The 14431-nt window shown below is 40.6% G+C and overlaps 1 protein-coding gene across 13 annotated transcripts in view; it reads left to right on the top strand.

The window, feature by feature from the left end:
* Huwe1 (HECT, UBA and WWE domain containing E3 ubiquitin protein ligase 1) overlaps positions 1-14431 on the top strand; it is a 132879-nt gene that overhangs the window by 99521 nt on the left and 18927 nt on the right. For 10 of the 13 annotated variants that reach the window (XM_048441621.3, XM_087902734.1, XM_085684809.1 and 7 more), the window contains 14 exons: positions 1129-1340; positions 1732-1914; positions 4123-4295; positions 4644-4792; positions 5497-5572; positions 6414-6512; positions 7100-7233; positions 7432-7600; positions 8903-9131; positions 9797-9975; positions 10247-10336; positions 10475-10629; positions 12188-12233; positions 14093-14380. In XM_048441621.3, the coding sequence (XP_048297578.1) occupies positions 1129-1340; positions 1732-1914; positions 4123-4295; positions 4644-4792; positions 5497-5572; positions 6414-6512; positions 7100-7233; positions 7432-7600; positions 8903-9131; positions 9797-9975; positions 10247-10336; positions 10475-10629; positions 12188-12233; positions 14093-14380 (2182 nt within the window). The remainder of the gene's footprint in view (positions 1-1128; positions 1341-1731; positions 1915-4122; positions 4296-4643; positions 4793-5496; positions 5573-6413; positions 6513-7099; positions 7234-7431; positions 7601-8902; positions 9132-9796; positions 9976-10246; positions 10337-10474; positions 10630-12187; positions 12234-14092; positions 14381-14431) is intronic. The other 3 variants (XM_085684810.1, XM_085684806.2, XM_087902733.1) reach the window with 2 other exon arrangements.

Here is a 14431-nt window from a genome sequence, read left to right as displayed (position 1 = left end):
TGCAAATCTTTTCTCAGATTGTACCAATAATAACGATAGATGACATAGCTTGGATTCAAAAAGTAATTTTAGTTTGTATTTCATTGGGAGTTAAATTTTGTTTCTGTTAATTTGTTCTAAACTCACTTTGTTCAGTTTTCCAGGCTTCAGAATTCTAAAGTGCGTTCTACTTAGAGATACAAATTTGGCATAAAATTGGTTATTTAAATCATGAATTGGGTGACATTTAGTACATTTACAGTGTTGTGCAGCTATCACTTCTTACTCAAAAATCTGCCTGAATAATAAAAAACTATTTTTCTGTAAAAGTCAGTGTAGAACTTAGAGAGAAAAAGAAGAGTCTGTCTTAACTTCTATTTGCTATTTTCTTTTAATCCTATATTGAAATTTTTATTTATATGTGTCTCTGACTATGTTCTCTGTCTCCTATTCAGCTCTTGCAATTTTCCAGCACAGGGTATCAGGCACATTGCAAGTGTCAGACAGGATTGTAACACTCCAAAATGGATATTTGAATCCTTCACCTTGACTAAATTCTTGATGCAAGCTACTTTTCTTTAGATCTCATATTACCCACTTAACAGCTGGAGAAAATGCTTTATTTGCTTCAGTTTTACTGGTTTGCTATAAGCAGTTCCATTAAAGTCACTCTAATTTTTAGGGATCCAATGCAGTTAGCTCTCACCTGGAATCCCAGTACTCTGAAAGTAGAGACAAAAGGATTCCAAATTTTCACCTAGCCTAGACTATATAAAACCCAATCTCAAAATTTTTATTAATATTAAAAATACCAAATATTGTTGAGTGGCGGCACATACCTTTAATCTGAGCTCTAGGGGCAGTTAGTAGCCATAATGGTCTGTATGGTAAATCCCAGGAGAGCTAGTGCTACACAGTGTGAGGCCATGTCTTAAAAATAAAAACCAGAAAATAAGTGACTACCTCCATGACAGTCTGTACTGTGTTTTGAGAAATTGATGGGATCTGGAAGCTTTATAAAGCCTCTCAAAGAATTCTGCTTGTATCTTGAACGACTTGAAAGTAAAACTGTTTGTATACTTTGTTGTTATACAAATGATGTAGCTTAATTGTATTTGTGAATAAATGTCACAATTAATGACTTTTCAGGACTGCAGTGTGCTAGCTTTTGTCTTGGACCACCTCCTTCCACACACCCAGAATGCAGAAGACAAGGACACACCTGCCCTGGCCCGTCTGTTCCTTGCAAGTCTGGCTGCTGCGGGGAGTGGCACAGATGCTCAGGTGGCCCTAGTGAATGAAGTAAAAGCAGCCCTGGGACGGGCACTTGCTATGGCTGAGAGTACAGAGAAACATGCCAGGTAAAGCCTGTGCCTGGCCTAATGCTGATAAGCAAGAACATCTCTTACTCCATGGTGCAAGGGGGTTCCTTGCACTTAACCAAGAATTCTAGTCATACCAACAATGTACATAAAGTCTCTTTCCCCACAGTGAACTGATTATATTTGAAGGAAGAAGATACACAGCTTAAGAAAAAACAAAGGAATATTTTCGCTCTCTTTATTTAAACACAAAATTGAGCATTTCTGTAATAAACCGTACTAATGAGAAGGTCAATTCTCTGTGTACATATTCTTTCCAGAAGAAAATGCAAAGAGCATACATAGAACGATTATCTAAAGCAAGTTAGTAAAGACATCATTTAAATATGGGCTATATTCACTTGACAGAGGTATCAAACTTCTTTCCCAGACTTCAGGCAGTGATGTGTATCATCAGTACTATTATGGAGTCCTGCCCTTCCACCTCCAGCTTCTACAGTAGTGCCACAGCCAAGACTCAGCATAATGGCATGAACAACATCATTCGACTGTTCCTCAAGAAGGGACTAGTCAATGACCTGGCCAGAGTTCCTCACAGCCTAGACTTGTCCAGGTAAAGTAATGCCCCGTTGTTCTATATGTTTGGAGAAGCAGCTTTTCTTAAAAGAAAACTTCAGGTGTAAATCAAAGTTCTGATGTACTTACTAAGTGGATAGATCTTAATTGGTTTAATGTTCTTGATGTTTTTTGAAATGATGGGGTTCTAGTTTCCTACAAAAGACTGCATTTTAGATTTGATACTGTTGCTTCCTTGCAGTGTAGGTTAGCTATACATTTACTCTGTTACTTCTGTAAACTTAGAGTTGGCTCTAAAGATTTACTGAAGTAGTTTTAAATCTAACTCTCTTAAGTGATAGAGGTACCACACTATGTCATGTGGGAAGCTCAGATGTTAAGCTCAGTAATGGCACTTACTAACAGCACTACCTAGCACTATCAAACTCAGTCATATAATGCCGTATGTCTATATTTATATCTTGGTACTGTTTTTTTCTGGTTTTGTTTTACTTTTCTGGAGCTCTTTTTAAACAGTATTATTTAACCTCCAAGTATTAAGTAAATGTTTCCTTAAAATGAAAAATTTATGTTTACATGCTCCCAGTTATTTTAATTAAGCCTATACCTGGGAACATGTTTTGATCCAGGGTCCAGTGAAGATTGTACATGATATTTGGATTTCAAAAAGTCTTATTTCTCTAAGCAGAGATACATCCTAGTTGGTATAGTCTTTGCTAGCATGCATGAAGCTCTCTGTCAGATCCATAATATTGCATAAGTCAGGGTTGTTGATAAATAGCGTCGCACTAGCATATGGAAGATGGAAAAAGAGGGCCAGGAATTTGAGGCCATTTGGGGCTGCATAAAACAGTCTCAAAAGGAAAAAAAGATCATTGCGTTTCTTGACATTTGACTGTACCAAAGAATTCAGGGTGAATATGTTACAGATGATCCCCTGAGTCTACATTTATGTGATTTTCCCCCTTTCAGAAGTATTTCTGGTTAAACATTTTAGGAAAAAATATTAACGTGATACCTACTTTTTACATCATTTATGGCAACATGTAGATAACTGCTTTTAGCCAGGCATTGTGGCCCATGCCATTAATCCCAAAAGCAGGCAAGTCTCTGAATTTGAGGCTAGCCTGGTTTCAGGACAGCCAGAGATGTTATACAGAGAAGCTATGGCTAGAAAATCAAAGCAAAACAAAAATCTGCTTTTATATGCCTATCACTATAGATTCATTCTATATTCACCATTTTTGTGGCCCTTTATTATCAGTGTTCTTGATGCTCAAATCAAATCTGAGTTTATCTTCCTGTTATTTTTGAAAATTTTCTCACAGAATGATATTTCAGGCCCATTTTGTTCTGTTTTGTTTTATTTTGCAAGACAGTTTCTCTGCATAACACCCCTGACTTTCCTGAAACTAGCTGTGTAGACCAGGCTGGCCTTGAACTCACGAGTTCAGGCTGCCCCTGCCTCACAAAGTGCTGGAATTAAAGGCATGGACCACCACACCTGGATTTATAGCTCATTTGTAGTTTCCGTGTCCTAGTTTTTAGATGTGCTCTGATGAGCTTTGGTTCATTTTAGTGTTGATTGGTATTGATTACTGCCAGATAATAGCAAGAATCCTCTAGTTTTAATGGGGTCCTGCTTAGTCTCGTGCACCTTATAACTACAGATCCTGTGACATTTTCACTGAACTTAAGAAACCCTGCATGGTATAGACTTAAAAGTAATCATCATGATCTTTTAAGATCTTGAGATTTAAAAACTAAAAGCTAGACATGTGGTGGCACACACCTATAATTCTAGCACTTAGAAGGAAGAGAATCAGAAGTTTAGGCTCATCCTCAACTACACAGAGATTTTGACTAGCCCAAGGCAGCAAGCTATATTAGACTGAAGAAAAGAGGATATAAGTACAAAATAAAGGGGTTTGGAAATGTTTTTGTTTTGTTCATTAGTTGGTTGGTTTTGGTTTTCCTTGATAGTCTAAATAGTTTGCTATTTGCTTGTGGTAATCTAGAATTCTGCCTTCTACTCAAGAATTTTTCATTTGTTTACCATAGCTTCATGAGATAGGACGTTGATTTAACCTTTGCTTTACTGGGTCGTATTCTTTGAAAGTCTTTAAACCATAGAGGCTTTTCTCTCTAATAGCTTCTATTTAAACAAAAAATCTTAGTTATACTTAGCAGATGGACACCTAGTAGTTCTATATTCAGTTCATCTCTGTATCTTTCTTTATCTCAGTCCCAATATGGCCAATACGGTCAATGCTGCTCTAAAACCTTTGGAAACACTTTCCCGGATTGTAAACCAGCCCAGTAGCCTTTTTGGCAGCAAGAGTGCTTCTAACAAGAGCAAGTCTGAGCAGGATGCCCAAGGAGCCTCTCAGGATTCAAATAGCCATCAACAAGATCCAGGTAGGGATTAAGAAACAATATACTGGAAAGCTAGAAGGGTGGGAGTTATTGCTTTGTAGGTATGGAATTAATTAAGCTGTTTGAGCTTTGTGGTTTTTTTTCCCTGGGAACTTGCTGTCCTTGTAGTACTGATGTGGGAATTTGGCCCAAGAGCAATTTCTTCACATTACAGCCTTGTTTGGGTATCCTCACATGTAGCCTTGTCTTTCTTTTGCCATCCATTTGTTTATACTCTGAGAATTTGTAGACTTGCCCAAGGAAGGGGCCTTACTGTGTTCCTGCTTGCCTCATGGTGCCCAGCATATAAGCAACCTTTTGATTATTATGCTGGTTGGTTGATTGTTTCAGGCGAGCCTGGGGAAGCAGAAGTGCAGGAGGAGGATCATGATGTCTCTCAGACAGAGGTGGCAGATGGGGATATCATGGATGGGGAGGCTGAAACCGACTCAGTGGTGATTGCTGGGCAGCCTGAGGTGCTCAGTTCACAAGAGATGCAGGTAGGGAGGCAGATCATTCCGGCAATCTTCCGTTGCGGCGCTGAACCAAACCCCCAGGTGGTGTGGGTGGGTGAGTACTTTAGATCTTTGCCTCAATGAATTTTCAGAGGAACACAGATGATATGCTTACTAGATGCTCAGTGAATGTATTTGAATTGTTTTAAAGGAGGACAGAACCAGAATGCCATGCACTGTGAAATGGTATAGATCCCAACCAGACACAGATGAAATGTTAATCTGACCGAGTGCCCAGTGTCTTTGATTTATTTGGCTCTGATCATTATTGAAAGCTACTTAGCTCTACTTTATACCATACCACCAGATCTTGCTGGGTTGTTTCAATATCTGTCTTCCAAAGATGCTAAAGAAAGCATGGTAATTTGGTAGCAATGCCTAAGAAACTGTGCTTATGGACCTTAGCTGCTGGCTCTATATTGATCTGCATGTATTCCTGGACAGTATAAAAGCCTAACCTGGTGTCCCTTAACCAGGATGGACCCATTTGAAAGACAGTCTTGAGTGTGGCTTTTTTGGAAGCAATGGTAGTCTCTGTGTTAACAGCACCACATCTATAGTTTTTATGTCATATCCTATCACATACTATTATAGAAACATGCTCCCTTGATGGCTTTTTTAGGAGTGCCAATGCTAGCACATTGATAGACTTGTGTGCATCCATATATATATGTTCTATTTCTCTCCAGGTTGAGAATGAGCTGGAGGACCTGATAGATGAGTTGCTTGAGAGGGATGGCGGATCTGGGAACAGTACAATTATAGGTGAGAGCCCCAGAACTGAGTATAGCTTCTTCCTTTGTGTCAGTCTCTCTTGGGAGGACCCTTTTTCTCATCATCTGCTTGCTCAGCTCTGCCTAAGGGCTCATATAGCCAGCCTAGATTGCTGCTTGTCTTGATGTTGTTGGTGTTAACAGAAGAGAAATTTATAAAGCTGTCTACAGGCCTGTGGCGGGTCTGAATTGTTGTTGCCTGTGTTGGGGTGGTGGTAGGGTGGCCATAAGTATAGATGATAACATCAGGCACATCAAAAGAGTATTTATTCATAGAGGCCTAGAAGAGGCTATAGGATGAGAAATTGCTTTTTTTTTCAGTTCTGCAATGAAGTCCAGGGGCTTTCTGCCTCTGTGTCTCGATAATGTAAACAAGAGTGGTCATTCCTTAAGGATGGCCCCTTTAAAATCTCAAATGGAAAAATGACAAAGGTAACCAGCTGCCACCTCACTGTGAAGGTGTTTATGTTATTGTACTGATCAAGAAAACCAAAGGATAAATGGAAGTAGACATATTCTTAAAGATACAAAGCTTTTCCACACCCATCGTACTCTGATTGCACAATAAGTGGGATTGGCAAGACAGATGTGATCGTTCCATTTTACAGATGAGGAAACTGAGACTCAGACAGGTAAAGTGACTGGCCAAGCTCACCTAGATAGTTGACAGCAGAGAATCGAGGTATTCTCCCTCATCGGAAAAAGAAAAAGGAGTAAAAGGAAAAAAAACCAAACGTGGATATCTGTTAGGTGTACATAGCTACTTAGACGCACCCAGTCTGGAAAGGGAAGTCCTCTGTTGTTCAGTGAAGGCTCTGCTCTGTAACCTTCAGTGAGCAGAAGTGGAGAGGATGAATCACAAGAGGACGTGCTGATGGATGAAGCTCCTTCCAACCTCAGCCAAGCTTCCACCTTGCAGGCCAACCGAGAAGGTGAGAGTGCCGAGGCCAGAAAGGCCTCCCTTCTTGCCCTGCACGTCTGACAGACACTACACTAGGGTTTTCCTGGAGGCAGCTGCCCACATGTGCAGAATAAGGAAGCATCTGTCTGCATGCGCTGACATATACCATCCACTTTATCCTCAGCCAGTTTTTCAAATAACGTGTTACTACTGCTTGCCCAAAGTTTGTCACTTCTTACTTGGTTCGCTTTCTTCTCACCCACCTGCTGTCATCGCTCCAGATTCCCTCTTATCAACAGGATGCAGTCAGTAGCAAAACAGGACTGGAAAGGCAAGGGGGCACCGACAGACTTGGCCAAGTCCTACACCATGGCTCCTCAAAGCACCACCCTGGAGCCAGCTTCCACATTCAGCAACCCTGCTCAGCGTGTCGATGCATTGATTGGCACTCTCAGGAAATCTGGGCTGGCTCACTAAGTCTGTACATCACCCTAGATCTGATTCTTCCTCTCTTAGAGTCAGATACCCCATCGCCTTCCCACTCAGTCTGCCGGCCTGCACAGTGGCCTGTTTTCTAGCTACTCAGTATAGTCCTCCAATGTGCTCCCTTTGTTTTAGATTCCATGAATATCCTGGACCCTGAGGATGAGGAGGAGCACACTCAGGAAGAGGACAGCAGTGGCAGTAACGAGGATGAGGATGATAGTCAGGATGAAGAGGAGGAGGAGGAGGAAGATGAGGAAGATGATCAGGTGAGGGGGGACTGTGTTTGGGTTGGTTCAGATGACCTCTTCCATGGGAACACAGAACTACAGGAAAAAAAAAAACGGACAATCTGGGTTACTAGCTAGCCTCGTCGCCTCCCTCCCTCATGTGCTCATGTGGCCATGACACCAGGCTTCAGAAAACACTTACCTCCAGCAATTCTCCATCTCGTATTTTCCCTTAAGGAGGATGATGAAGGTGAAGAAGGAGATGAAGATGATGACGACGATGGTTCTGAGATGGAATTGGATGAGGATTACCCTGATATGAACGCTTCTCCCTTGGTCCGATTTGAGCGCTTTGACCGGGAGGACGATCTCATCATTGAGTTTGACAACATGTTCTCCAGTGCTAGTAAGATACAGGGGCTCAGCTGGGTTTTATCTATTGATTCTTATACCCTTCTCTAGGGTAAGCCAAGCAGTGAACTAAAGCAGCCATCGATCTGATAGAGGACAACACTTCCTTTACTATACTGACATCCTGGGGCAAGGGATGTCTGAATTCATCTCTCTGGATAGCATATCCTTGCAAGAAGGAATCGGAGGAGGCTGCTCTTGCTCCAACTCAGTAAACAGGGAGCTCTTAGAGCCTGGACAACTTGATGTTTTACTTGATTGAAAAAAAAAATGAGACCAAGTCTGACTACATGAATGCACACTGCAGTGACAGGGCAATCAATAATCCTTAATTCTGTAACGCTGGATCTCAAGGGTTTGGATGGACACCGCTGAGCCTGGCATTAGGGAGTGGATTTAATAGATTCAATGTTCATCACGGATGGAACTGTTCAGGAGAGAGAAGGAATCTCTCCACTCCTTTCCTATCAACATCAACGTTCCCTTGTAGCGACGAGCTCTTAGCCTCAAGCTGTCTTCATGGGACAGGTCTTAACCTCAAATCACAAGCATAACATAGCTGAAAACACTTAAGAATTCTGGTCTGTTGTCTTGGCCATAATCTTTTACCTCTGAGCCTCAGTTTGTCACCTGTAAATGAAAAGCATGAAGAGGAAAAAAAAACAAGCAGTAGATAATTTTCAAGATACCATCTATGATACTCTTAGCGTTTTTGCTGTTTTCGTCAATCTTAAAAGTATTTGAGCCTTTGTTCATTCAACAAATTAAACGAATATTTGAGATGTGCCTACTGGTCCATGGTACTGGGGATAAGGTTGTTTAAAAAAAAATGTGGTCTTTACCCTTTATAAGAGCTTATAGTTTGTGAGGAATTATAAGTAAGCAGACATCACATTGTAGTACATTAAGAAAGCATAGAGTAAAGGTGTATCTAACTCAGCCTATTAGACTGTAATCTATTAGAAGTAACATCTTGGTCTGAAAACAAAAGAACAGGTGAGGAAGGGAAGTAAAGTCATTTAGGCAGAGGAGCCAGCATGTGTTTGAAGGGCCTAGAAGCATCACTGTGTTGTATTGAAAATGGGTTGGGGAAAGGTAGTATTTAGGATTTTGTTGAGGTAGTGTCATGACATATAGTAGTATCAGAGACTGTGGATTTGGTGTGGGAATGAGGGAGAAAGGAAAAAGTTCATGTTTCCTTTTGAGTGAGTAAGGCCCAGGAGACATGGTTCTACTTGAACCGCCATGGAAGAAACTTATTTTTGGGACTGACCCCATTTGCATATTATCCTTGCAGCAGACATCCCTCCATCCCCAGGAAATATCCCTACCACCCACCCATTGATGGTACGTCATGCAGATCACAGTTCCCTGACGCTGGGCAGTGGCTCTTCAACAACTCGTCTCACCCAGGGCATCGGTCGCAGTCAGAGGACCCTAAGGCAGCTGACAGCCAATACAGGCCATACCATTCATGTTCACTACCCTGGAAACCGCCAGCCTAACCCTCCTCTTATACTCCAGAGGTGAGTTAGAAGCAGAATCTGTTGGACTCAATGGAGCTCTTAGAATTTTAACTGAGCTTCAACATTGTCTTGACCATAAGGATAAACAGTCCCTTGAAAATAAGATATGTGTGCTACATGTGCTGTATTTAGGGAAAGAATACCAAGCTTATATAACATTTACTTTAAAAGTACTGCTCAACCCTATTTGATGGAACATAGTACTATCCCAGCACTCAGGAACCTTAGGCAAGATCACAAAGTTAAGGCCAGCCTTGGCTACTATGTACATAATAAGACCAGCAAGCATCTCTAAAAGTTTGATAAAGCAGAGACAAGGTTCTTGTGCTATAGCTTAGAATTTAATAAGTGAAAAACTTATAAAATGGAAGAATGCATATAAATGGCTTAAGGGTATACAATAGAAGCATTATGCCTAACACGGTGCCTGACATATAAAAGTTTTTTGGTGGCACTTACATGTTCAAGGAACTATAGAATAATAGGCAGTTTAACCTCAATGTTATCAAACTAATATGCTAATCAGAATGGCAGTAAAGGTTTAAATGCGGTAATATCAAATTCCATCCATAACCGTAAGTTTAGTAGATCTACATGCACGATCTCATGGTATTGGGTTTCTGTGGACTTAAAAATGACAGTGGTGCCTAACCATTACCCTACAGGTTGCTTGGTCCCTCAGCTGCTGCTGACATCCTTCAGCTGAGCAGTAGCCTTCCTTTACAAAGCCGAGGCCGGGCCCGCCTCCTAGTGGGCAATGATGATGTCCATATCATCGCCAGGTCTGATGATGAGCTGCTGGATGACTTTTTCCATGATCAGAGCACAGCTACTAGCCAAGCAGGCAAGTTTATGCAGTAAGAGGGAGGGATAGTTGTTGGGTTCCTGTTCAATTCTAAGAAGAGCAGTTTCTTTCCTGGAGAAACTTCATTTTATAGGAGTCAAAGCCACTTGGTAACTTAGCCAAAGGCAACAACTCTTTATTGCTTCTGGATACCTGTTATATGCCAAACCTTGTGACAGACCATGGATGTTTTTTAGGAAAATAAGGCAATTTTTAGGTCAATCAACACGATATAAAACCCAGAATTTCACTTCATTTTATTCTCCTATAGGAACCCTGTCCAGCATTCCCACAGCTCTGACCCGATGGACAGAGGAATGCAAAGTTCTTGATGCTGAGAGCATGCACGACTGTGTTTCAGGTGTGTTAAGTTGGTCATCAGGGCAGTAATAAGCCTTCCATTGCATGCAGAGTTGTTTCTAATTCTCTGGCTGCAAGCTCTGCCTCTGAACTTCTCACCCTTCCAAAGCAGCCTCTGATCTTTGCCTTTTTCTTGTAGTGGTTAAAGTACCCATTGTCAATCACCTGGAATTCTTGAGAGATGAGGAGCTAGAAGAGAGAAGGGAGAAACGCAGGAAACAACTGGCCGAGGAAGAAACAAAAATAATAGACAAAGGCAAAGAAGACAAAGAGAACAGAGATCAGAGTGCACAGGTGATTCCAAAGGGCTAAAGGGATGCACCATTACCTATGTTTGTTTTTATTATGACTTTGTCATGCCCATAGTACTAAACCACTAAATAATTCTAGAATATTACATTGAACCAGGGAAATTGTTCATTCCAGATTGACTCTTTATTCATCTGGTTTTTAGGCATCCAAAAAAAAATATTTAGACCTAGAGATAAATTATTATCTATTACCTTACTGGGGAAAGCTGACACCAGAACCAAAATGGTTTATTGCATAAGTCTTACTTTGTAATCTCTATTTCTCTAAGTCCTGAAGACAGGATGCTGATTCGACCTGTATTGGTTCTCATTTTCATTCATGATGAACTTTTAGTATGGAGAGCCTTACTTTAGATAACCAAATTCTAGCATTTAAATAAGTTTGGCTTGGGTGCTAGAAAAGTTTCCCACCCTGAAATCTGTAACCACATAACAGTATATGTATAAAAGCTAATAGAAGCACAAAGAAATTAAGACTGGAATAGAAAGCTGTAGTATACCCCCACTTAGCAGGTAGGAATTAAGTAAATTAAAAACAAGGACATGAGGAGCTAGAGATTATAACCTTAATTTGAATCCCAGCACCCACGTGGCAACTGAAAACTATAAATCCAATTCTCAGTGATCCAACATGCACTTTTGGTCCCTGAAGACACCAGGCATGCATAAAGGGCACATATGTACATGCAGGTGCATACTCCTACAAAGAGGAATTAGGGTCCCTTGTGAAAGAAAGGGCCGTTAAATATTGAAGGTGTAGGTTCCAGGCTTGATTTCTAATACTGCTAGCTAAATTGATTAGTTCAAACACATTGAGATATTTGTTTATAATAACAAGCATGCTCTAACATATCTTTATGTAAAAGTTGGCCTGAAAAACATTGTATATGACTGAAAGGACTCACTGGTAGAATGTTCCCTGGTATGTGCAAGGCCCTGGGTTTGATTCAGAGTAGCACCCCAAAACAAAACTGAAGTGGGAAAAATAATAATAAACCCAAGGAAGGGAAATAAATGGAGCTAAAAATTTCTTCTCTCACAATTGTGCTCATTTCTAATGTTTTTAATTCTCTTGTCTGTTTCCTGCCCAGCCCCATAGTTTTGCTTTTATGTAATTAATCTATTTTTTTCTTATGTGTTGCTGAAGATAAAATCTAGGAACTCACATGATAAACTTGAATTCTCCTCCTGAACTATATTCCCAAGTCCTCTGCAAAGCTGTTGAATATTATTATTAGATAGTATGTCTAAAGAAATTGGATGCCGGGCATGGTGGCACATGCCTTTAATCCCAGTAGGCAGATCTCTGTGAGTTCAATGCTAGCCTGACTACAAAGTTCCAGGACAGCCAAGGCTTATTGCAGAGAGAAACTGTGTCCCATGCACCCCCAAAAGAGAAATTGGATGAATTTTTGTATTCTGAAATGGCAACACTGACAGGTCACTGAATTCATGGGTGGTGTAGCTGAGGGATGATGACTCTTATATTTGATCTCTTTCGTGTGCTTGTAAAGTTTCCCAATGGTCTGTTCTCTTTGCAGTGTACTGTTTCTAAGACAAGTGACTCCACTGAACAGAATGTCTCAGGTAACTTTCCCTCCCTTCCACTCTTGCTTGTTAATCAGTGGATTCTTTCCAAATAGCTGGCCATGTGGGCTGAAGATGGACACTGGTGCTCTGTGGGATGAGGTAGTAGATTGTATAGTTTTAGGGTCATACCCCATCTTGGAGATAACTATACAGTCTACTGTCTTTCCCACGGTGGTACACTTCCCATCCAACTAGCCCCAATCAGGTTTATTTTGTGGTTATGCTGTGTTTCAGTCTGACATGTACACAGGTTATGTATCTTGTTCTTCTCCCTCCCCCCAAAACTAGACATGGGCATCTTTGAGGTGGTTGATCCTCTGGTATAGCACTTCAGGAGAACACCTGATGACAGTGGTTCTCAGTTGCCAATCCTCGGTGAAAATTAACATAGGGAAATCTAATGTGTGTTTGAGAGCTAGATTTATTCCATTCAAAAGACATATATTTAGGAATTATGTTCTCCTAGTTCTTGGATAACAAAACATTGTTGCTAAATCATTGTTTTGTTTTTTCCATACAAAACCAAAAGTAGTGCCTTCTTTAGTCCTTTTTATTATTCACTAAATCTTAGTGGTTTATGGACTCTTAGAAGTCTAAATAAAGAACATTGCCTTGAACAATTGACTTTTAGGGATCAACTTTGTGGGCTCAATGGTATAATAAATATGGCCTTTCTATTTTTTCTCATCATCCTAACAATGGTCAGTAATCATTTTTGTCATTGGCCATGTGGTATTTTGTTTCTCCCACCCTATTTATTCAGAACTTCTTTCTAGAAGCTTTCTTAAATCTGCTGGCCTTGAATTGGGAGACTTATTTTACAAAGCCTACACATTATTTTTAAAGTATTGAAAAGAGAATAGATGTCTCCATGCCCTTCACCTAGCAAAAGGTGTATGAGAGTCTACTACAAGGTAAAATGGCCTTTTACCTACTGCCCCTTTCTTCTGCACATGCCAGGGTGAGGTAGTAAGTTGTATTGTTGTGGGGTAGGGATTTTAGGCCCCAATAAGAAGATAACTATACAACTTACTACTTTCCTTGGTGTGGTGCATAGTCACATTAAGTCTCCATTAGAGAAAAGATGTAGATGTTTATTGAAAAAACAGAACCATTAAAAAGGAAGGTGGAAGGGGCTAGATGATAGAGTGAGGTAGATACTGTTATTAAATGGCTTCCTTCATATATGTTAGAATGTGTTATTAACCGGTTATTTTTACCATTGGGTATAAACTGTTCTGTTCTTTGGTACTGTGATAAACTTCATTTACTTAGTAATAGAATAAGAATGTTAAGACAGGCATGGAAACTGTACTTTAAGAATTTTGAATAAGAAGCTGAGCATGTTGACTTGTGCTTACAATTCCAAAACTTGGGAGGCAGAGGAAAGAAAAGCAAGAGTTCAAGGACAGCCTCAGCTTCATAGCGAGCTTGATGCAAGCCTGGGCTGCATTTAACCCTGTCTCCAAAGAAAAAGAAAAAATTTATAAATCAATTCTGACCATTGCTTGTTCCAAGTAAATAAGGAAATGTGAGGATCTATAAACGTTTATTTAGTAGGTTTTTCTCTGTAGCCTTGCCCTGTCAATGTGCTATACTATTGTTCCCTTCCACCTGGAACACAGAAAAGATTTTATTCTCTAAGTTCTCAGAGTCAGATCTCTGGTTCTTGAGACACAGGTAGCATCACCATTATGCTCCACCAGCCAAGCGCTATTTCTGAGAGCAGTTTGTTTGGAGAGATTTTTCATGTTGCTCACCTAATGGTTCCTTACCAAGGTGCATGTACTGATGAGGATGCTTCCCATGGCAGATTTCTTTCCCTTTAACCTCCAATATCATTCTTTCTGATAAAGATGGGACTCCTATGCCTGACAGCTATCCAACAACACCCTCTTCAACGGATGCAGCTACATCTGAGCCCAAGGAGACACTTGGTACTCTACAGCCCTCCCAGCAACAGCCAGCACTCCCACCCCCACCAGCCTTAGGAGAGATTCCTCAGGAACTGCAATCTCCTGCTGAAGAAGTGGGGAACTCTACACAACTATTGATGCCTATAGAGTTGGAAGAATTGGGTCCCACAAGGCCAAGTGGAGAAGCAGAAACAACTCAAATGGAGTTATCACCAGCTCCCACCATAAGTGAGTAGAATTTTACTTCAAAGGGGCAGAAAAAAGAGAAAAGTTGCTGTC

This window comes from Myodes glareolus, chromosome X (assembly GCF_982192425.1).
Source record: "Myodes glareolus chromosome X, mMyoGla1.1, whole genome shotgun sequence".
In the NCBI taxonomy this organism is placed as follows: domain Eukaryota; kingdom Metazoa; phylum Chordata; class Mammalia; order Rodentia; family Cricetidae; genus Myodes; species Myodes glareolus.
This window is presented reverse-complemented; position numbering and strand designations above follow the sequence as displayed.